Source organism: Ixodes scapularis, unplaced genomic scaffold (genome assembly GCF_016920785.2).
Source record: "Ixodes scapularis isolate PalLabHiFi unplaced genomic scaffold, ASM1692078v2 PGA_scaffold45__5_contigs__length_3442486, whole genome shotgun sequence".
NCBI classification, from domain to species: Eukaryota; Metazoa; Arthropoda; class Arachnida; order Ixodida; family Ixodidae; genus Ixodes; species Ixodes scapularis.
Genome location: NW_024609874.1, coordinates 1,891,706 through 1,916,556, shown reverse-complemented (window position 1 = coordinate 1,916,556; position 24,851 = coordinate 1,891,706). Strand labels below are relative to the sequence as shown.

Sequence of the window (24,851 nt, the reverse complement as noted above, 5' to 3'; positions counted from 1 at the left end):
TTGGCGCGCCGGAAAGCTACAACTTCCTCTTCTCCCCACTTCCACTATGCACCTTGGTCCAGCAACCGATGTAGGGGTTCCAAAACGTGAGCAGCCCCCCTAAGAAGCGGCCGTAGAAGTTCAGAAGTCCTAGGAAGGATTGCAACCGTTGTTTATCTTGCGGTTCTGGAGCGGTCTGAATAGCCTGAACCTTGTCTTCAGTAGGGTGGATGCTTTCCTTGTCAATTTTGTATCCCAGGAAAGACACTTGAGGCACTCTGAAACATCACTTGTCCTTGTTCAGGCGGAGCCCGTCGTCACTGATTCTTTTCAGCACGGCCCGGAGACGAGACTAATGATCTTCATTGTTCTGACCGCCGATCACAATATCGTCGAGAAACACTAAGACACCTTCAAGTCCAGCGAGAAGCTCTTCCATATAGCGTTGGAAGATTGCTACAGCCGTAGCGACGCCGAACTGCAGACGGGTGAATCTGAAGAGACCCCGATGAGTGTTGACTGCTTGGAGGTCCGCTGTAGCTTGATCCACTACCTTCTGGTGGTAGGCCTGTTCTAGATCCAACTGTGAAAACTTCTCACTCCCAGCCAGTTTGGCGAACAGTTGATCGGCAGTTGGTAAAGGGTATGTTTCCCATCGAATCACTCGGTTCACTGTGCACTTGTAATCACCGCACAAGCGAATGTTCCCGTTCTTTTTGAGAATAGGCACGACTGGGGTCGCCCATGAGGAGTGCCGTACAGGTTCAAAAATTCCTTGTTCGACCAGTTTGCCGATGGCGTCGTCCACCTTGGGCAGCAGCGGAAGTGGAATCTGACGAGCCTTGAAAAATTTGGGAGTCGTGGCAGGGTCGACATCCACACGAACAGGGGGTCCCCTGCTTCTTCCGAAGGACACGTCGGCTGTTACACTTCCGAGAACTTCAAGACACTGCTACGTATAGGAGCGTAGTCGGAAGGCGCATGGTCTGAGGCAGCTTTTGGAGATGTGGAGCTGGCGCATAACACGCGAGTTGATGACGGTGAAGGCCGATCCAGAGTCGATTTTCATCCGCAGGCTACGGCCGTTGATCAAAACATCGCAGAACACAGGCGGCTCGATGGTGAAGACCTCATAATCTTTCGGTAATGGTCCCATCGTGTCCAACTTGTTATTGCCAACAGCTGACCGTCGACGTCCGGCTCTCGCCTTTTGGCGGCATGCTGCCACAATAGGCCCCTTGTTATTGCAAAAATGACAGACAGCCCCAGCAAAGCGGCAAGTTTTAGTGTCATGCGCACCACTGCAACGCCAGCATGCATTCTGAGGAAGTGCCCCTGAGCGGTGCTCTTCCGTGTTGCCTGTTGTGTTACCGGTTGCGGCAGGCGGAGGGATTGACCTCTGCGGTGAGGTGGTTCGATGAGGCGACCGTGACGCTGCGTCACCTTCCGCCCGATACGTTTCTCGATCCACTGCTGCCCCGATGTCGACGCAGAAACGCGAATTTCAGTGGCTTGCGACTTGGCCTCCTCGGCCGCTCTTGCCATGTCGAGGGTCTTATTCAGCGTTAGTGTGGGCTCGACGAGCAAACGTCGTTGTAACGCGTCGTCATGAAGGCCACAAATGACGCGTTCTCTGAGCAAGTCGCCGAGCATTCCTCCAAGCTCGCAGTGCTCGGACAAGCGTCGGAGGTCTGCCACGAAGGTCGCCACAGGCTCACCTGGACGTTGGTCGCGTCTGAAGAACTGGAAACGTGTGAAGGTCACCGACGGTTGAGGGACGAAGTGCTCCTGAAGCTCTCGTGTTATCTCCTTATACGGCGTTTCGGCTGGCGAGCTCGGCGAACACAAAGAGCGCAAGATGGCGTACGTTGCAGAGCCACAGACGCTACACAGGACGGCTCGTTTCTTCTCTGCCATGGTTACGTTGTTCGCCTCGAAAAAAGAATTCCAGGCGCTCGATATACTGTGGCCAGGACGCAGGGTCATTAAGCGAAAATTCTTCGAACTGTACGTTGGAAGACATACCTGGAACGGTTGAGCGTTGTAGCCGCCGATACTGCACGTTTACCTCGTCGCCAGTGTTAAGTACCGAGCGAGACAGGACACCTTGGTGGACTTAGCGCGATGCGCCCCGCTTTACTAACTCCGATATGTACAACATGGTTCCATTCCAGAAGGCTGCGTGTAGAAGTGGCCGTGGCTCGCGTTAGCACGCGCAGGTTCGTTGGCCCATGCTCGCGCGCCGCGCTCTCACGATACCTTCAGTACACAACAGGTATGCACCACCAAGATGGTCATAGTACGTCAGTTGCCGGCATGACATCACCCACGCCGCCATCAAGTGACACGCATCACATGTCCAGTGCGGCCGCGGTGACGCGGTGACTCGCGTTTTGATCCCCACTTGTTAGCGATTGCCCGTGTGCCGTGCGGTTGAATACGCTTGTTTTCTGGCTTGATATTCGTTTCGTTCGGTTTCTTATACATCGTTTAGTTGTATAAGTCCACCTCATATTTAAAGATCTGTCTCGTTCGATTTTTTTTGTAACAAACAAATAAATATTTTCCATTTGATATCTGTATTAATTCCGTTACTTACAAATACATCTGTTACGTTCGATACATGCCTTACATTTCACTAGACTCGGCGCGTAGACGTTGTCACACCTAAACGTCTGGCCGTGTGGTATGCACTGCTTACCCTTTTTTATTTGATCTTATTTTTATTTTGTCTGCGTGCGTGATACTATTTGTTTCGTGCTCATGCTCTCCTCGTGCAATTCCTCTAATATATCTGCAATATCTGTAAACCAAATGAATAAACTTTTAGCAAAATATTTTCTCGCTCAAGCAGTTCACCCTTTACGACACATAGAGGAGAAAATAAAAAGCACAAATGAACAAGTCTATAAAAAGGGTTTGCAGTCATAGTTAAGGTTCAATTATTTCCCGAAAATAGCAATTTTATCTTCTCCTATGCTTGACATCCATACCTTTGTTGACGTTTTGTAAATATACTTAGGTACTAGACCCCCAAGATAGCGATCACCTTCATCTGAACGTCCAAACCACAACAATAGTCTGTGACAGCCAAGGTTACTAGAACAACTCAGTTGGGACACCGCCATAGGAGCCTGCTTTGAAAAGTGGCTCCGGTCCGTACTCGAGAACCGAACTAGACGCGATCGCAACGCCGTCGTTTTTCCCGCTGCGGCCACTGCAGGAATTGCACGGGTGCACTCACCGGTTTAGCCGGGTAGCGCAAGGGCCGGTGTGGCTATCTTGCACCGCCATCTTGCAGTAGCTATATAAAACAACTTTCATGTTTTGGCTTGCCGGCCGCTAAAGAACGGAGCTATAATCGTATCTCGTTCGGTCTTGGTGGACGCGAGAGGTACGGATTTTAAGGGTGAGTTTTCAACTGAGTGTCCTAGTAACGTTGGTGACAACCTAAAAATCACAGGCCGTGGCAGTTCCGATCCTCTTGTTATCGCTACACAGGCAAGAGTGCTGCGTTACTCGGTAAGAATGCCGGGGAGAGAATCATCACATTATAAGCAAGGCCCTGAGTTTTTTTTTTTTTTTTTTTCAGCTGTGAGTGAATTTCGGGGTTATTAATAAAGCACACACACTCTAAGCCCGTGCTTTTACTTTACGACGGAACACTCGGATAGTCAAACACTTTGATCTATACGGAAATATATACCGGTAGATGACCAGGCTGAAAGAGGTCTAGACCTTATAGTGGAGTAGGGATTGTGAAACTCGGAACATGGGGAGAGAATGAGTCATTATGACCTGTACCGCATCCTAGACGAGAAATGATTATTTTTTCAGTGTCTTCGGACACCGTGCAACTCCCGCAGTTTGTTGTAGTTAAATCACCAAACGCCTGGCGAAAAAAAAAGAAAAAAATAGTGTAGTAGAAGCTGGTGAAAACTTTAAAAGCAACCCGCCAGATCTGAAAAAAAAAAAAATAATAAAAAAAACTTTGGCAGCCACTTCGAAAATTCCAGAAGGTGCTTTCTCGAGTTCAATCGCGTTTAATTTGACAAGGATGGCAGAGAGACGCTCTGACATACGATTTGAAATTAGTTACTAAACACAATAATAGCTTAGGGCACCTACGTTTTTTTTTTTGTATAATGCGTGGGAACCGTCATCAACAAGCTGAATGGTTCGAAGAAAAGTTCTATGATGGTAGATACTAGTCAGTTCATGATTATATACTTTTTCTGGCATTCACGAAGATATTAATTATGTATATAATTTCATCTAGTGTGCACTATTGTTTTAAATTCTACCAAACTCCTAATCAGTTCCATTTTTTTTTCAGGTTCTTCAGTCTGCTTTTTCTTCTCTTGTGTTCAACACTACAACCAGCGCTTGGCGATGACTTGGATTTAGTCCCCGAACTCTGCGATCTCAGGGATCAGCCGATGTATTGCAAGTGCGAGAATAAACACATCGGCAAGGACGACGTCGATATCACCTGCTTTGTTGTGAGAAATCTCACAGAAGACCACGTTGTCTTTAAAGCCTTCCAGAATCAGCCATCGATCGTTTCGATTGCCTTCAGCACGTTCCGCAGTGACTACCATCTCCACTTCGTTCCGACAGAAGCACTGCGTTCCGCGGCGCCTGCCCTGGAAAGCCTCAAGTTCACTCAAGCCAACCTTGGCACGCTTAAGACTGACTCCTTTTATAACCTGCCTAAACTAAAGACGCTATCTCTCGATTCAAACGACATCACCGACTTGGAAAAGGAGTCCATTGCCGACTTGCCTCACCTCACAAAACTGGAGATGGGCGACAACAAGCTCGTCAAGCTCCCTGCTCGCGCCCTCTCGCGTCTTTCGGCACTGACGCACCTATTCCTAGAGCGGAACCAGATAAAGAGCATCGAAGACACGGCCTTCGTTGAATTGGGTGCGCTGAAAGAACTGGACCTCAGCGACAACATGATCGTAGATCTGACGGAGGGCACATTCAAGGGCCTCGACCATCTGGAGCGGCTGGACATGTTCCGGAACAAGCTGCAGAGGTTGGACGCCCGGGTCTTCAGCGGGACGCCGGCGCTAGTGGAACTGGACCTCAAATACAACGAGGTTTCGGAGGTGGACCCGCTGGCCTTCGAGGGGTTGCCGCGCCTCAAGAAGTTCTACTTCTCTCACAACCGGCTGCGGATCTTACCCGCGAACATGTTCTTAGGGGCGCCGAACCTGCTTACCGTGGACCTATCGCAGAACCAGCTGCTCACGCTTACCTGGAGGACTGTCCAGGACTTGAGGAAGATTGACGCCGAGTCCTTCGACATGAGCCTCACTGGTCAGTGCTTTTTTAATGGTCTTTTACGAGAACTGCAGTTCGGGCTTTTGTTCAGAAGAAACTTTTCATAGACCGCACACTCCGGATTCCGGACTCCGCAAGCGCACGCTCAATGAGTAATCAAAGTGACGGCAAGTGCTTACACTAGCAAGGCAGTGTGTTTGCGTACGGTTTACGAAAGTTTTCCTATTTTCTTTATGATACTCTTAAATTTGTAAACCAAGGAAATGACTGCCGATGCATCGATACACTGCTTCGGATATAAGAATATAACAAACAGTTCACCACTTTGGAAATTTATTAACTATTTCGGCTGTGAATCTGCGATAACTATACTGCACAAGTTTCCATGAAGAGGATCGATTTCCTACTTCTCATAGAGATTCCGTGATGATTAGCCAGAGAGTTTCAAAATAGTCTTCAGTGTTTATAGGCAGCGTCCAGACAAGTTTCAAGGTTTATAGATAATTCGCAGATAACTTCCAGGCATCTAAAATATTAGAACATTCGTAAAGTTCTGACGGAATTCAATCCCAGTGAAAACAAGAGTGACCTTCAATGAAACTACATTATCTCAAACTGATTTAATATGTTTCATTAGCATTGAAGAATAAGCACTCAGTAATTTAAAACTTTTTAAAATGAAGTTTGCAAGATAATTATTATTTATCGGGTTCTTACTTGTTCCCCTAAGAAAATGCCAGTTTTTGCATGCATCTTGTTTACAAATTTAAACTCGCTTGCTCTTGAACTAGCTTTAAATGTTGATAGAATTCAAAGAGAAGGTGCTGCATTTGAGCAGACAGTAAAACAGTGGTTTCAAGAATTTCGAATTGGAGATGAAAAGTTCAACACAACAACCAACCTGGAAAACCTTTTGTTTTTTACATAGATCGTCTCTTAAATCAATGAAGTACGCGGGCGAGCTGTACCAGGGCTAGCCTGAAATACTCGATACAAGAAACGTCAAACGCGTGAAGGTTATTGTTAGGTTATCCCTATGTAATTCCCTCACACGAGGGCCCCTAAAGAAAAAAATAGATAAAATGAGTGGAATTGTAGGCTGCCACAATCATTTGACAAGCCTCTACAAGTTACCCGAAGACTTATGGACATTCTGTGGTTCCCAATCATAATAATTCTATATTAATTCTTCCTTCAGCATGTTTCAACTAGGAGTGAAATACCGTTTTGAAAACAACTAAAAATAGTTTGAAAATGAATAAAAATGCCGCTTGTATATCTCTTAATTTTGAGTAACGTTTTTTTTTTATTATTGTTTTCCCGATATAAGGTTTCTGATATCCGTGCACGTCTTTCCCTCCCAAACATTTACAGGTTGTAGTACTACAAAAGCGCAATGGGTTTAATTAGTAAACTCAAGCCCATCTACCATACTGTCAAAATCGTGCACAGAAAAAAAAATCAATGTTAAACAAAACAAAAAAATCGGAACACGTTTTAAGTAAAAACGTTTATAAGCCAAAATCGCTTACAAGATTTTCTGAACTCTAGAAATCAACACGTCTTTCGACAAAAAGATTTAAAAGAGTGTCGGTACCTTGGAAAATACGTATACTTCGTTTCATACTTAGTATAGAACACTGTCACAGCTACTAGCGCGCGGGCGTGGCCTTATCTATGGTTTCGTTTGCGCAAGAACGCGTGCAAATGATCTGCGAGATCATTTGCTTGCTCGCGTACCCCATGCTCGCTCGAGCAGTTTTTAGAGCGTTGTACACTAAGTATGAAACAGAATATAGATTCTAGTGAACTTGGTTCAAAGAAATATGTCAAAATATACGAAATATAAGATATGCAACTTAAAACGGGTTTTAAATTCCCCTAAAACTTTTCCAGTAAGTGTAATTTTCTTGTTTCCACATAGTTTCCAGATATTTTCAAGAAAAGTTTCAAATGTTTTGCCCGATAGTGTTCAGAGAGTGTTCTTTTTCGTTTTCAGAATCTTTACCTAACGGATTGTTCTATGAAAAAAATCTTAATAGTTTCGAAATAAATTTTAAAATAATTTAAACATAGTTTGATAGATATTTCAAGACCGTTTGAAGGTAGTTGATAGGTATTTTAAGACCGTCTGAAGGTAGTTATCCAGCTAGTTTCAAGATAGTTCCGAGATACTACATTGCCATAAACGTTTCACACAGTTTGTAAGATTTTTTAGACTGTGGGCCGCACACCTACAAGAGAGTTTACCAGTGAGTTTTAAGACAGTTTCCAGATAGTTCGCCGAATGTAGTTTCCAAAGAGCTTGCCAAATGCTTGCCTCAGTTTGTCAGATAGTTTGAAGACTCTTTCCAGATAGATCGCAAGTAGTTTCCAGATAGTTCGCCAGATGGTTTCAAAACTGCTTCAAAAGAGATTCATTAGGTGAACAGACAGTTCGCCTGCAGTAGCTCCCGGGAATTAAGTCCTAACATAGTCTGAGTCAGCCGTGTCGGCGTCGAGGCTTTATGCCTCATAACTCCTGCTTGCCATTTCATTAGTGAGATGAACAAACCGCATTTACGTAATATGAAAGGGGCGTCGCGGTCGGAGAGGTAAACCGGTTTTGTGCAACAGATCTTGAAACATTACTCCTTGCCGATTGCGGCACTCGACATCTAAACCACTACATACACCAATCGGTGCACAGAAATGGGTGGTAGCGAGTTTTAGATTCCGGATGAACTCATCCTTTTAGTAAAATTGAAGTCCATGCCTTCGAGAAGGCTTCCGTAAGCTAGTGTAGAGGGTTAATGGCGCGAATAAAAAGCATCTAGCGAAACAGGAAAAGGCAATAGGAGTGGAAAGGACAAGCAAAAGTCAGGCGACAGGGTTCAATCTATAGCCTCTCTCGTGGAGCGTCCAGTTGGCGTTATCGAATCCAGTTTGACAAATGGATTCACATCTGCTTTTATACCTTGATAGTGTATTCAGACATTAACGATATGATAATTTATGAATAATCTATACGATGAAGTGTCGTATTCTTTTTCCCCTTGGACAGAACAAAATAAGAGAGAGAGAGAGAGAGACAGATAACAGAGTGAGCAGTTATATGAATATTTAATAAAGATGAATGATTGTTATCCTTCTCTTGCCTGTTTTCATGTATACCTGTTGTAATTTAGTGGTTTAAGATTACTCTTAGTTTTTTTTAGAAGTCTAAGGAATATTGATTAGAATCCAGGATACCGAAACTCGTAGACTGAATCGATACCGTAAGTATTCTAGGAGATGCATGATCCGCAGAAGAAACCAAATAGAACAATCCTTGTCAAAAGACAAAATTCGAAGGTAGAAGTTTTTACATATTAAGACTCACGTGTCCCAAAACGTCACATATGCGACTATACCGCAATTTATGTATTTAATTTATTCAAATCATATTGCTGCTTGCATCACTAAGCCATAGCAGACGTGGTTACATATGATTATTCAAGCAAATTTAACACAAGAGCACGAATAGCATCCGCAAGATCATCAAGTGACGATAGGGTAAAAATTTCATTTGGTAAAAAATTCCATCCGTCACGTATTCTCGATTTTCAGTTTCTGTTGGCTTTAACCGTTCCATTCGGTGCCCAGTTTGAAACGTTTCGGACCGAGGAGACAGGGATCAGCGATAAGTTCCGTCGATTCCGTTCCGTCTGCCTGGTCAGTCTTCACTGTATTTGACGTTGCTTCATCCGAACACGACTTTCGTCGATCATCAGGTCTGGCAACAACGGTGGACGTCATATTGGTACGAAAAACAAGTGATGAGGCGACGAAAACTGAAACAGACTAAACGTTTAATGGGGCGAACTTGTGCCCAAAATACAAAGGAAAAGGAAACAGAAGATAAATATAGAGCGTCGTGGGCGTCGATGGCGGCGTAACAGCAGGATCGAACGCTGGGGCGAAACTGACTGCGGCTTGCCACGGGGAGCACCTTTTGTAGCCGCGTGGGTCTCTGGAACATTCGGCCTAGAACGTTCGACGCGTAGAACATTCGTAACTCGATCAGACAAGAAAGTTCTCGAACTTGCGAGAATGCTAAGCAGAGACAATAAATAAAAGAATGATCCGCTACCTGGAATCGAGCCCAGATCTTCCGCGCGAGAGCGAAGCACAGTAACCATTCGGCCATGTACGCATTTTTTTATACCTTTATTCAACGGCCATATACGCACCCGCTCAGCACGCGCGTGGTAATATGATCATGAACGATTTAAGAACCTGCTCTGCCAACACCCGATGGGTTTCGGCGCCGTCATGGAGGGGGGATACTCCACGTATTCTCGTTCTTCAGCTCAGTGCACCTTACTTTCATGATACTATTGTGCGTTACGCACAGTCTTGTGAAACGGCACCGAGACCCAACTTGTTGCACTTACAGAACATGTTTTTCAGCGTACCGCTGAAGTGCTTCCTTTGAGATATTGGGTTGTCTTATCCGAGGTAAAAAAACAATTAGTGATATCTGGTGATGTGAAAGAAACCCTGGTTTTCTCACTGCGGAGCAGCAAATGGAGTTTCTAGAAGCACTCTGTGTTATACCAAAGCAATAGGAGGGGCCAGTAAAAGTCCTTTCGGATTTGAGGGAGATTAAGCAAAAGCAGCAGGTAGCAGACGAAAGGCTTGCTGCGCTCACAGCCCAGATCGCTTGGATGGCAAAAGGAGGGGTGTGTGAAGGAAATAGGAACCGAAATAATTTGCTTAAAAAACAAAATGATACCACTTGTGCGCAACTTAGTGCGGTTATGACGCAGCAGGATGACCTTAAAAAAGATTTTGAAAAAAATATTTTTTTTAATGCGCTGCCAGATTTTGTTAGCGAAACGTGGGAGTTAAGGATCCGAACGAAATGGTATATCGCTATGCAGTAGAAACCTTGGCGTTCAGGTTGAACCGTTATATAATTAATTGCGCCCATAGAGTCGGTAGTTTCTCTTCAACAAAAAGCGGGCTGATCGTCGTTTAGCTTCGTTCATTCTGTGAGCAGGCTCATTACTAGCGCCACCTGCCGACATCTTGTTGTTCACAAAGCCAAGCCTGGCCCAACCAGGAGACTCTAGACGACGCTCCCGCCCATGCGATGTTCCCGCCATAACCGCCGTATGAATTTGCCATCGTTATTAAACCCTTTAAGTAACGTTTAACTCTGCCTCTGTCATCCGTACCCTCACATTTGGCGCAGTCGACATGTCAAGGAGCCTGGATGCCACTCGCCCGCCCGCACCGCCTGCCTAACTCGCCTGAAGAACGAGTCGCATCTTTTGTTTCGCCCGCTCGCCCGCCCGCTCGCCCGCTTGCCCGCCATGCCTCTTGTCAATTGGGCCGAAGCCACGTCAAGCGACCTCGCCGGTTTTACGGCGGAATACCTTCGCGACGAGTTGTCTCGTCGCAAACCTGACGTCGCCGGATCCAACGAGGAAATTATCCACCGCCTCCTGGACGACATCGCCCGAAGCCCCCCGCCACCGCCATCGACCCTGCCTCTTCCCGACTCGGCGGCCTCTGCAGAAGGCCCGCAAGAGTCATCGCCTCTCCCGACTCTCGACCCGGCGCAGTCCACGCAGCTACTGACAAGCTTGCTGCAGCAGTTCCTGACCGTGTCTCAACGTGCACCAGCCGCTGTGCAGGTGACTACCCTGCCGGACTTGTCCGCGTCGCTTCCAACTTTTAGCGGCGATGGAGGTATTTCGGCCCGCCATTGGATCGAGGAGCTGGAGCGAACACAAGGACTGGCTTCCTGGGAGCCCTCGACACTTCTCGCAGTCGCTCTCGGCAAGCTTCGAGGCCCAGCCGCTAACTGGAAAGCTGTTTCTGGACGCCAGTGCCTAACTTGGGACAGCTTTAAGGCCGCCTTCCAGGCGCAGTTCGGTGATCGCCTTACACTTCTGCAGTGGCAGCACAAGGTCACCGCTCTGGTGCAGTCGCCTGCAGAGAGCCTCGTCAACTATTCCCTGGCAAAACTAAAACTCATCTCGAAATGCCCCGTTGTGCTGACTGATGCTCAGCGCATAGAGTATGCTGTTCAAGGCATCAATGACGAACATCTAGCGACATCCATCACAGCGCAGTGTCCTGCGACGGTCCCTGCATACATGGACATTGTAACACGACTCGACCAGACTTTAAGCCATTCTCGTCTAAGGTCAAACCGCACGGAGGCTGAAAGTGCAAGGCCACCAGTTGCCAAACCACACGCAACGCCTTCCTCTACTCAATCTTCAAATCGAGCTGAACGTGTGTCTGCCATACCACAGCGCATTTCGTCTCTTTCACAAGAACAGCAGGAGGCACGATACCTTGCCATCACATCAAAACACGGAGCTCCCGCCCATCGCCCCGGCCAAGACTTGAGCAAGGCTGTGTGCTACAATTGCCGGCAGCTGGGTCACCTCTCCGCCAAGTGCACCGCTGCAAGGACCCCACGTAATCAGCAGCCAGCCAGCTTCAAGACCAATGCCCCTGCCATGTCCTGCCTCCAGAACTCTGAGCCACTTAAGGGCTCAATGGTCCAGTGTGCTGTAGTCCAAGCCGATGTCCCAACAATCGGCAAGGTTGACGCTTTCCCTGACAGTGGGTCAAAGTTGACCATACTGTCGCAAGAGCTTATCGGAACCTTGAGCTTGCTACCATGGACAAAGCCACCCATTGCTGTCGTTGGTGGCAGCACAGTTGTACTAACTGGTACTCTGTGCACTCGCATCTCCGCTGGTCCCATCTCTGCCGTCGTGGAGGTGATGGTACTTGCGCGCAACCCCCTGCCTCTGATCCTCGGAGAGGACTGGTTCGAAGCAGCACATGCAGAACTTGTTGTGAGGCCGCCTAATCCAACTGAAATTCGCCACCCCAGCTCAGGTGCCGTCTTGTTGTGCCAGGAGAAGGTGTTGCCGAGGATGTCGAACGCTGTCCTTCTCCACACCCTGACTTCTTCCCCGTTTGCACCGACAATCCCTTCGACAGGTGGTCTCCAGCTTGAGCCTCTCCCAGATGACAACCAGCCCTTGTGGCTGGCTCTGGCATGCCATGAAAAGTCGCCCCAGCCAGAGCGTGATTCTCCAAAAACATGTAGCCCGAACAGTTTCGAGAGCAACAAGACAAGTTCCATTCTAAGCGAAGCCCAAATTGGCAGAGAGCTACAGCCAGAAGAGTCTACTGCGGTTCAAAATGTCCTGCAGCGACACATTGCTCTCTTTGCTACAGACGACAACGACTTGGGACTCTATGAAGGAGCACAGCACGCCATTGACCTCGTTCCAGACGCTATACCCTACAGTCGGCAACCGTATCGGTATGCAGCTGATGACCGACAGTTTATTGAGCAGCAAACTGATGAGCTCCTGAGGAAGGGCATCATAGTGCCGTCTTCTAGCCCTTGGGCCTTCCCCATTGTCATTGTTTCTCGTGGAAGCAAGAAACGACTGTGTGTAAACTACATCCCACTTAACAAGCAGACAGTCAGTGTCGCTCAGCCGCTTCCCCGTGCCGAGGACATTATGGACGACATAGCAGGTTGCTCGCTGTTCGCCTGCCTTGACCTGAGGTTCGCCTACTGGCAAATACGAGTGCGCCCGGACGACCAGCTCAAGACGTCTTTCATTACGCATTGTGGCATGTTCCAGTGGACAAGAATGCCTCTTAGACTCAAAAGTGCCCCCGCTAAATTTCAAAAAGCCATGCAAGCACTCTTCGAGCAGCTTCGATCCCGTGCGGCAAGCAATGGGCTTGTCGGGAGAAGTAATGGAACGCTCGTCTCGGTGCTGAGAAAGATGTGCAACGCAGAGTCATCACGTTGGGAAGAGAAACTAAGCGCCACAGCCTTCGCTGTGAACACAGCCGTCAATGCAACTTTACAGTTTTCCCCTTTTGAGTTGCTGCACGGATATGTGCCCAAACTGCCCATGGAGAAGTTCCGACGCCTTGGAACCACCACCCTAGAAGCAAGACTTCTAGACCTTTCAGAACGCCGCAGTGAAGCGCAACAGAATTCTGAGCAAGCTCAGCAACGACGGAAACGTCGCTATGACGAGAGCCATCGCCATGTCACCTTTACACCAGGCCAGCATGTATGGCTTCGACGTCAAGAACCAATCACAGATGGCACTACAAAACTTGCTCCAACCTACAAGGGACCTTATCAAATCATCGCACAGAAGACTCCAGTCACCTATGAGATTCGCCGTATAACTAATTCAGCCGACAATTCATCAAGAGACGAGAGAGTTGCGCACTCCAGCCAGCTCAAAGTATTCCGTCCTCCATTCGTTGACCCTACCCTCGTTGCCCATCTGCGACCCGCACCGACTGCCTGTGCCGAACCAGACCCTGTGACAACCGGACCAACGCCTAGTGTCAACACAGAACTTGCAACCCCCGGTCCAAGCTCGAGGACCCAACGAGTGCGGCGCCTGCCCAACTACTTGACAGATTACGACCTTTCTGAATGAAAGCTTCGGGACCAAAGGGCCTTGGTCCTATTAAGAGGGAGTCGGATGTGAGCAGGCTCATTACTAGCGCCACCTGCCGACATCTTGTTGTTCACAAAGCCAAGCCTGGCCCAACCAGGAGACTCTAGACGACGCTCCCGCCCATGCGATGTTCCCGCCATAACCGCCGTATGAATTTGCCATCGTTATTAAACCCTTTAAGTAACGTTTAACTCTGCCTCTGTCATCCGTACCCTCACAATTCAAAGAAAATCAAAACAAATTAGACCAAGCCCACAAACTAAAGTTCAGTAAAGTAGATTGTTGGGCTAGTTGGTTTTGGAACTTGGAAAACATTTTACAGCTCAAAACACAAGGACAAAGACGAGAACCAATATGTGCGTATTGAATGCCCTCAAAAAACCATGCCACCATGTGATGTCAGAAGGCCCGGGCACGCAGTATAGGCGGTTGTTGGCAGCTGGCAACGTTACTAGAACACTCAGTTGGGAAACTCGCCGTCGAAACCTGGGCCGCTAGCGTCCACCGAGACCGAGCTAAATACGACAACAGCGCCACTCTTTATCATTTGTCTGTACTCTGGTCACATTGAGCTTTTAGAAAGCAAGTTTTCGTGTAAAAACAAATAGAAAAGACTCTTTTTGTATGAATTTCTTTTTTTAGTTTAGTACAAAATGAAGGCGCATGATGTTTTTATTTAGTTTGCAAGGTTTTGCGGAACAATTAATATTGTTTTTATACAACCATGCCTCAGCGGTGCTTTCAGGTAGCGCGTCCCGACCTAGGTGCATTTTAACTTCGGTAGTGATTCGCGGCGCGTCCGCTGGGGATACGGGGTGGCACCCCTGTAACCTCTTCCGCTGTATCTGTTTCGGCGCCAGAATGGCCGATTAAAGCCAAAATAGAAGTAACGTGCAGTTCGTCGAGTGGCCGCTGCGGGAGAAATGGCGGCGTGGTGTTCGCCATTAGCTCGGTTCTGGAGGACAGATCGGGGCCACTTTTTCAGAGCCGTCTCTATGGCAGTTTCCCAACTGAGTGGTTCTAGTAAAGTTGGCAGCCGGCTTCCCAAGGAATGTAGTGGTGTCAGTTGAGGAGATCGTAATAAAAAGATTGCGTAGTGAGGCTTGCCCTCGCCCAACGGTTCTCAGAAATAAACAATAGGCCGCGGTGGTACCGTACACATCGCGGCACTGTTAGCGCGAACACGACATCTGCGCCTTTTCGAATTTTATTAGGAAAGAGTATTAGTGGGCACACAAATTTACCCCTTATATTAGGGCTGTAAATTAGATCTTTCTATAACAATAATTTTTTGATGACATTATTTTGGTTCCAGCGTCGCGCTCTGTACTTTCACAAAACGGCGCATGGCCTGAAAAAACTGGCCAATAGATCGAACGTAAAAGTAGTGTTTTCCGCACCAAACAAACTTAGTAGATTGTGTAGGGTGACAGAACATTTTTGTAAGGGGCCTTCTGGCTGTGCGGTGAAATCCGCGGAATCCCTTCGTTGAATGTGCGAAGGAAGTAGCGAATCAGATTCCCTTATCATGCGGAAACATATATATTGGTCAGACCGGTAGGTGTGTTAATGATTGGCTAAGGGAACACAAACTTAAAGTAGGAAATTATCGGGACAGTCAGCTGTCTGATCATTGTCAGTGTGCCGTTGTTTTCCGAGTAGAAGATTCTGGGCCAAGCACAAGGAAAAAACTGTGAGGGAGATAGTCGCGGCAGATGAGATTAAGAAGGGTGGGGCAGCATTTGTCATTATGGCCTCAATTGATCTACTTGACAAGGAACGTGCCTTCCTCAATGACGCGGCATGGCATCGGGTCGGCTAGTGATGGGGCGGTATCAGGAACACGGATGGTTTATAAATGACGTAGCACACTGTGGTGTCTGATTCTCGTCTTTGTCCTTGTGTTTTGAGCGATAAAATGTTTTCCAAGTCACAAACTAAAGAGCAGTTATTTGTCAATCAGCGAGGGCTTTTTGCTACGTGCAAGGTCTGAGAGAAAGAAGCTGCTTCAGTATGCTAAGGAGCATGGTGACGGGCTCAAACGCCGCTTTAAGAGGCTTGCTATAGGTGGAGAAACGTTCACGTACGATCCCGAAACAGATCGTGTTTATGATTGCGTCCTATCGCAATAAAGGTCCCCTGTCGAGCGTCGTGAAATTGAACTAAAAGAACGTGTTTCTATCGTTATACACTGTCGTAGTATGAAGCATAAAACAAATGAGTTTAATGATCTGATTGCTGTCATTAATCCTGACACAGTTATAGTACAGAATCGTGGTTGGACGACACCATTTGCGATTCAGAATTATTTCCTTCTTATTTGAACGCCCACCGTAGCGACCGTAATGCAAGCGGAGGTGGCGTTTTTGTTCTCGTTAAAAAGTAAATGAAGAGCATTGCATTGCCGTTTAATGATGATTCAGATGAATCTGTCTGGTGCAAGATAGAATATGAGAACGAAAATCTGCTAGCCATTTGTTTTCTTTAGAGGCATCCGGGAAACTGTGATACAAAACTACTCGAGGTGTTACCTGATTGTTTTTCTGTGTTAGTGTCTGACTAGTCATCATAGGGTGTGTGATTTCAATCTTCCCCATATCAACTGGTGAAATACGCCACCCATTTTACGCAGCAGATCTAGTCTTTACTCCACTTTTGATGTCATAATTAGTAAAATGGGCTTTATCAATTCATAAACGCTCCCATAAGATACGCTGAATATATCTCATTGAATTTAGATCCTCTGCTTTGGAACAACTTTGCGTGTTTTGGTCGATTAATATATCTACAGGTATTACTGATCATGATATAATTGTTGGTAATATTAACTGCGACTACATCAGAATAAAAAGACCGCTTTCAAGGAAAGTACTTCATTATGATAAGAGTAACTTTGACGGCATCTCGGATACCTATCTTCGTTCCTACTAGAGTTTGAAGAATGCCCCGTACACATGAGTATTAGCAGTTCGTGGAATCGTTTTAAAACTGTGCTTGCTGAATTTGTTTTCGTAAGCCTGGCGACTAACGTGAAAAAAGTTAGGAAGTTTGTTAAGTCTAACAGAAAATATGAGGTTGGCATCCCCGGACTATCTGATGGCCATAACACTGTCGCTGAGGACATTCATTAGGCAGCGTATTTCAACGCATATTTTCCGTTTGTTTTCTCTTCACCATATATCGGAGATTTTCAATCTCTACCGGAGTTTTAACGCGGTAGGGTTGACTTGTCCGTACGTCTGACATTGTTGCTTTGGAAAACGACATGCGTTCTTTGTTCCCGAGCCTTAGATTAGGGGCTGCGAGTGGACCAAATGAAATTTCTAACCATTTCTTGAAAAAATAAGCTCGTGCTTTGTCACCATTTCAGTTATATTGTGTAACAAATCCATAGAAGACAGTAGGCTTCCCCGCGAATGGAAACTTGCGAATGTTTACCAATTCATAAATCATGTGCTAAAACAACCTTACTAATTATTGGCCAACGTATGCTGCAAAACCATTGAATATATTGTTTACTCCAGTCTCGTTAGGCATCTTGAAATGAACAATATTTTCACACCTCAGCAACACGGTTTAGATCTGCATTTTTATTTGTTACATGGCTAAGTCCGTTCTCCCGCGACATTTTGTCTTCGTACAATGAAGGCTTCCAGGCAAATTCTGTATTAGGGGATTTTCAAAAAGCCTTTGATGCAGTTCCGCATGTCCTTCTCATACATAAATTACCCTCATTGGAGCTACCGACAGTTGTCCTTAGGTGGCTAGCAAGTTATCTGTCCAATAAGAAGCAATCTGTTATCGTCAACGTCGAACATGCCTTTAGACATGTTTGAAGCTTGTATGAAGAAAACAAGCTTCTAACACGCTCTGCAGGTTCTGTCATCATACCTAAAGCGAACACCGAATGTTGCTTTTAGATATTTAAGTAGCGTGACTGCGGCTAGAGGGCTATCGAAAGCCTCGCTAAATGGCCGAACTGATAAAAAAACAAAAACACACAATACTCTGGTGTTTCGGGAGCAACGCTCTGCATTAGGAAGTCAGGAAGAGCTTAGCTGCAACACCGAAGGAAATTGCGAAGAGTGACACTTCCCTTCCTTGTCCTCCGCTTCAATTATATTATCATTCTTTTCTTTGTTCCGATTGGTTCAGCGGTCTGGAACATAACGGAAGAACATAAAAGGATGGCCATCTTATCGGTTTTCTTTATTGGAAACCGATGGGACGTCGTTCCCTCTATTCAACTTTTGCCATTTTGGACGGGTGGATCGGGTCAGTGCTTCACGTGGTCCGACTGGACATCCCAGATGGGCACCCGCCAGAAGCGCGAGGAATGTTTCTTCCGCCTCTCGATAATGGTTTCCCGTCCGGAAGCCATCCGGTCCGTTAAGGCTCGACCTAAAGGGCCTCTTTCGGTTTAAGCGTTTTTTGGTGGTGCATAGGAAGTTTCTTGCGAGGGCAAATTGGTGTCAGGGCAGTGACGTATGCATGGCCTGCACTGACGTCGCATCAGCTGCCATTGTGGGGGCCGTGCTGCCGAGTTCGTACCTTCTGCATCGCCGATTCCGAAATACCGAATTTATTTTTCTCGCCAGGAACGAGTACGATGACTACCATCATGGCGCGATGATGAGACGTTCAAGCCGTGTATATTGCCTCGCGCGCAGCTGGCCAAGTAAACAGCGCGGCCTTTGACTAACGGTTATCGTGCTTGCCTCCCACGCGAAGAGCCATGGTTTGATTCCTGAGAGTTACTCGTCTTTTATATATTCTTTCAGCTTAATGTTCTGGTGAACTCGAGAACATTGTTGTTTATTCTAGGTCCGAATGTTGTACCCGTCGAACATTATACGCCGATTATTTCAGAAGCCCACGCGTGTACATAAGGGGCTTCACGTGGCGAGTCAAAGTCAGTCTCGCCTCCGCGTTCGATCGCTGTTACGCCGCCATCGACGCCCGCGACACTCTATTCTTATCGTCTCTTCCTTTTTTGTCTTGCGCACAAGTTCGCCCCATTAAACGTTTAGTTTTCTGAAGTTTTCGTCGCCTCATCACTTGTCATTCGTGAGAATATTTAAAAGAATAGACGACATGGGGTCGATGTAGCGGAACACATCAAAGTTATATTTTCGCCCGCTTGAGTGCAGTGGACGGGAAGCTGAGTATTTTGTTAAAAACAGAGCTCAGGAACTTTTGTAACATTAATCAAACAAGCCACTTTATGTTTCGCAATTTCGAAATGGTACGTCCTTTTTTGCAACTTCCAAAATATTATAAGTGGCGCGCGTACGAAAACGCGGACTCGAGAAACTATATAAAAGCGGAATGCTAAAAAGGATTAAGTTCGTAAAGCCAATTCAAAATTACGAGCACCTGACAAAGGAGGTACAGTCACCACGAGCGTCGATTATTGTTATAATTTGCTTTACCATAATTTCAAACGAAGCCGAAGTTACAAGAGTGAGAATGTTACCCCAAACGAAGTGGGTGCACGCCACGGCAGGCCAAGCTTCAGATAATTATCCTCACCCGTATGGTGAAATGCCCACATCTGTAATCGAGTTTTAGAATGCCGACAGCCCGCAGGTCTGGGTGTTTATTTTTGCACGTTTGGGCGAACAGCACGTGTTCCAAATCATTAGGAAGGGTTACTTGCAGCCAGCGCTGCCAGTGGATAGACTTGGTTTCAGTGTTTCACGCTGTCTGCGATCCCGTCACTGCTTTGTCACTGAATGCTCCTGCTTGTCGCTGATCGGTGCGTCACTCAAAGCAGGTTCGCTTTTTGTTCTTGCCGGGCTCCTTTAAACAAGTACAATGTTTACTCGACAGCGTGTAAGGTTCGCCCGCTCCTCGCGACCCTCGTGCGTTTGTTTACCCCCAAATGCGCCCACGTGCTTTTACTTGCCCCCGATCTGAACCAATGATCGCCACGAGCTCGGCTGCCTCGTCATCGGGCGTACTCTACGCGTTTCCTATGTTGCCCTTTGATTGTCGTATGTCTCAGGGACTTGGATGCACCAAAGACACATTTTAGAACACTCGCTCACCGTTACACCCTAATCAACCTGTAGTGTATGTTCGCCAGCCAAGCGCTTGGAAGAGCGCTGCAATCTACGAAGGGCCGTCGGCGAACGACGGAGCTCATAATATGTTTTGACCCCAAAGACAGCATGTGCTGTAGCACTGAACATGGTGAAATGTCACGCCATAGCCTCCTCTATACTCTCAAAGCCTGGCAGTTCGACGACGGAGCCATATATAGTGCTTGTCGAAAATTTGGAGAGCGAGGATCTGGTAGCACAGAGCATCAAAGAGCCATATCTCTCACGGAAGCTGGACGTCAGCGCACAGCTTCCGCAGCGGCGAGGACCCGAAACACACCAGTTCGGTCGGGCGAAGTGGGTTTCGGCGTCTCGCTGCAGCGGGGCGCCAGTCAGGTGGCTCTCCTCTCATCCGTTGTCTGCCGCTCCACCTTTTCCATTTCGGCGGCCGCTTCTCGTGGCGATCTGCCAGGCTTTGTCAGTATATAGAAGGCTATGGTCATGCTCAGTGCCAAGGCACAGACTGTTTTTCTTAGTGTAGACTTCTTATCAGCGACGTCATTGTCCGCGGGCCTTCCGTAGATTGCAGCGATCTCCCAAGGGCAATGTGGGAGAGCGGTCGCTCCAGATTGCTCAGAGTGCATGTCCATGGCAGTTTAAGGAACGGAGGGCTCATTATTTTCAGGCTCCTTGCTTCGTCCTTTTGCGTTTTTACCTGCGAATTCCGCAAACCGATTGGTTGCGCGGAACAATAATGAGATGCCCGGTAGAAGCCACGCCTTTTCTTTCTGCAAGTGACTCTAGCAAGCGACTCGGGTATGAGCCCTGAGCACTCCCAGCACCTTCCTCATTCCGCACTCGTACTAGCTACTGCAAATAGTACTCGTGTCTTAGGAATGCTGTCAGCAAACCGGCACTAAAAAAAAAAAAAAGAAGAAAAAACCTGAATAAAAAAAAAAGAAGACACAATTCACGTGTGAATTGTTGTTAAACTTTTTGTCGTTACTGAATATATGTCTTCTTTGGTGGAGAACCTAACAAAATGGGGTCACGTTTTAATACTATGCGAAGTTGGAGGGTGAATTTTTTAACGTTATCACGTGGGCTTTGAAACGTGCTCGCATCTTTTGCGGCCTTTCAATTTGAACAGCGGTTAGCGAGTTGGGTGTCTTCCCCCGCTCTCTCTTTAAACTGGCGGTTGGAGTATTTTCCTATCTCGAAGGACCCTCTTTCGTTGGACGTGCTTGCGCATCAAAGAAGTGACTTCGGTGACTCGCGACGTACAAATATTGTACCTTTTCGTGCTAAAGGAAGCGATACAAGAAAAGAAAGTAACACAACTGCGGTTGCATGACCTCCACACTTATAACTTCGCAGGTTGACGAAAACTATAAACGGTGGCTGCAACATTTATTTTCATTATATACCGGCTGTTGATTGAATATCAACCAAAAGTTTCTTGCGCAAAACTATACCTCACCCTCAAAAGCCATTCATGTCGTATTCGGACCAATTTATTGAGGAACAACTTATGAAGGCTTAATCGGTTTTACATAATTATGTTTTTCAATATTAAAAGAAGCTATGATTCGTATCAGAAACCTGCTTAGCTTCGTAAAAAAAAGTAAACCAGTTAGTTTTTGGGAAGATTTATAGCGCATGTTAAGGCGGCGTGGAGCGCAAGAGGTACCATGTGTGATATACACAAACACGTTTTTTTTACACATGCCCGCGTTTGCCCCGTGTGGATATTGATCGTGCGCAGTAGCCAGGTTCGCCTTAAATGAAGCATCTGACCCTTACAAAAAAAACAAAAAAACTGTGGTGTTTTTTTGTTGAAAGGCTGTTGAAAAATGTCAGCAGAGGTTATAAATGGCAATAGCTTTTCATCTTACTTTTTCTAGCTTTTCTGTTGAGCTTCTTTTGAATATTGACCCGCTTTTTAATAAGAAAGTCAACAGACTTTCTGTCACCTCCAAGATGCGTTTTCTGTAGCTTTTCAATTGAAATGCTACAGCTTTTAAATAAAAGCTACAGCCGTCTAAAAAGAAAAAAAAAACATATTTAGAGATATCCATTCATTCAACGAAGTTTTGGAAGCTTTCCACACTGCTCAAAAATGGCTGCAGCAAAATAACGTAAAAAAAAAATAATAAAGCACGCGATTCTTTTTTATTTGGATTTTGTTAGAAAATGTTGTCCCTGTGTGGATTTGAAAGCACTACCTACCCATCCCAAAACCACACATTAGAAACAAACACGAACACCATGAAGGATTGAACACTTAAACTAGTGGTTCTCAAATAGGGGTCCGCGGGCTCTTTGGGGTCCGCGAAAGCACTCAGGGGTCCGCGAAGCCCTGCCTCATCAGTCAAGCCGTACGAATAAAGTTGTCTTTTTTCAAGACGAGAAAAAATGTTTCAGTTTTTGGGCGAGTTTTCTCGCGAGTACGTCTATAAGGGAGATCTGCTTCACTATAGCACTTATTTTTATACATTTATTAAATCAATATTATATTTAACCTATCCCTTTCCCCTCCCCTCACCGCGGAGGGTGCCCTCCATCATCGCCACTGATTCACAAGGGGTGCGCGAAACATCGATGGTTGAGAACCACTGACCTAAACCACAGTCATCTTGACTGCTGCAGAGCCTACTTGGCCGGTGACCACCTCAGCACTTATTAAGGTCCCAAATATCCGATCTCCTCCTGGAGAGTCTACCAAAGGGAAAACAGTGTTTCGAAATTCGTGGACGATATCTCTTACAACTAATAATACTTCGTCCAACTAATAATAATTCGGCGCAGTCGCTGAAACAACATCCACAAAAACGGCTTATATACGAAATGTTCTCGCTTCTCTGCATATCACCTTTCAGGAGGAAGCGAGTCAAGGCAGTTTCTCCACTTTGGAAAAAGTTAATTTGCTTTCCTTCACTAGTTGACTACACTGTTAGCAAAATTAACACGCCCAGACGTGTAAAGCGTTGTCCCATAGCGGACACGTCAAAACGTGTTCGTTTTACACGCAGCCATCTGTGTTTTTGTCTACACATGAGGTGCTGTGTAAACTTAATACGATACACCGTGTTTTTCTTCCGCTAAGCACGGCTGAGCGTGTTGGCTGAGCGGGCTTATAAAACATGGCGGCCAGCAGCCGAGAACAGGCGAGAGACGAGCACATGAGCCGCGCGCCTTTCAGCTGAATTGAGAGCACACAGGACAGGTTTGTTCTCGTTCGATGTCTTTTATACAGAGAAAACAGTCTCCAAGCGGCGGACGTAGCTCCGTGCAAAGGTACGTACGTGCGTCGGCGGAGGTCGGCAGCGGTCGGCGGCGGTCGGCGGTGTCGGTAGCTACGATCGAGCCGTTAGACAGAAAAGCGAACTTAAATAGACAAATAATTCGAGCAAACTATTTGAAATCGGGCGGTAACTTGCGCCACCTAGCGGGATTTCTATCAGTCTATAAAAAAAACGAGTTTGTTAATACGCTACGACCGAACACAAGTACACAGAACCCTACATACGTCACAGACAACACCAATACCACGCATTACACATCACCGAGATATACACAAACACAACACCGACACTGCGCCCGGCACTGCGCCTGACACTGCGCCCGACACTTCCTATCCAACAAGCTTTTCTCCCCCCGGCGTATATAAGCTTGACATGTGCGGGTGAGCTCTTTAGTCGCTGACCGTTACAGATTTATAGAAGATACAAAACACGGCGCAATGGACAGCCGCATGTAAGAACTGCTTGCATTTAAAAAGTATGGAGGCAAAATCTGTAATGTTAGTCCGTTGCGAAAAATAACGATCTATTAACAATAATTCCTAAACCGGTCATGAAGAAGTTCAAATTTTTGTTATGTTCATGCTAGACCAGTGTTATGAGCAGTCCGACTAGCTTGAATCAGATTAAAAAAGTTATTGGTATTTTATCATTATGTAATTAATAATAAATGTAAATTATCTTTGCGCAAAACATTTTTTATATATTCTTGTGAAGGACATGTGCTCAACACTTCACTTCCGCTAGTTGCAGTACGGGAGCAGACGCCTTCACTTTTGGGTCGTGTTGATGCAGTTTGTTGTCTGTCGTGTCGGTGTTGAGTGGAGCGGTGGGGCTCGGGAGTTCGTGGCCGGTGTTATTCGTGATCACTGGTGTGGGGCGCTAATGCGTCTTTTTTTTATATTGCCACTACCTCGAACTTTGAAGATACATGGGCCCGTAGCACTGCATTATGCTGAATCGCGAGCTCCTTCTCTGTTGTCGTCGCTTTCCTGGTACCACTCGTGGATACTGCAAGCGTTTAAACAGTGTGCACCGTCTCGCCTACATCCCCGGTGACGTACTCGACCTGTTGAAACTTTTTGCTTCCGTCATTTCGGGGTACGCAAGGCAGTCATCTCGTTGCTCTGGTTTCGGTTATAAAAGCAAGGCAAAACGCTCGTAGTTCCCGCCCTAAGTACACGTTGGACATCTTCCACACTTTGACACCGGATAACTGAATGAACGAGGATTTACATTCGCTTCCGAGGTTACTCTCGCCGCTTCCTCACCGTTGAGCAGCAGGATGAGCTGGCGACAAGCCGCGGATGAAAGGCTGGAGCATCAACCGCCCGAGCGCACTGGGTGCCGATGCGGGCGACGCAGGTTTCTGTCAACCGGGAGGCCAGCACAAACCGTGACCGTTCGAGCTCTTCGTCATGACACGGTGTTGCAGAGAGCAGGGTAAAATACAACTACACGGACCACCGAAGCAAACGCACTGCTATCGTAATCTTGGCTTGTGATTGCGCCTTTGCAATCATCTTATTCGTTTTGCTGGAGAGACGCAAACGACGGGCATAACAAAATCGCTTGCATATTCCGCATTGAAGATAAAGTAAGTAGGCAGGCGAGCTGGTTGATGTTACACATTTTGGAAAACCGGAGACGACGGACGAAGAAGGGGACAACACACAAAACGTCTCAAACGTTTGTGTGTTGAGACGTTTTGAGGCGCTTTGTGTGTTGTCCCCTTC

The 24,851-nt window shown here is 46.6% G+C and overlaps 1 protein-coding gene across 1 annotated transcript in view; it reads left to right on the top strand.

The window, feature by feature from the left end:
- The first annotated feature begins 4,124 nt into the window (after positions 1 to 4,124).
- LOC115321584 (connectin-like) overlaps positions 4,125 to 24,851 on the top strand; it is a 173,508-nt gene continuing 152,781 nt past the window's right edge. The window contains exons 1-2 of the mRNA XM_040206094.3: positions 4,125 to 4,156; positions 4,316 to 5,307. Of these exons, the coding sequence (XP_040062028.2) occupies positions 4,125 to 4,156; positions 4,316 to 5,307 (1,024 nt within the window). The remainder of the gene's footprint in view (positions 4,157 to 4,315; positions 5,308 to 24,851) is intronic.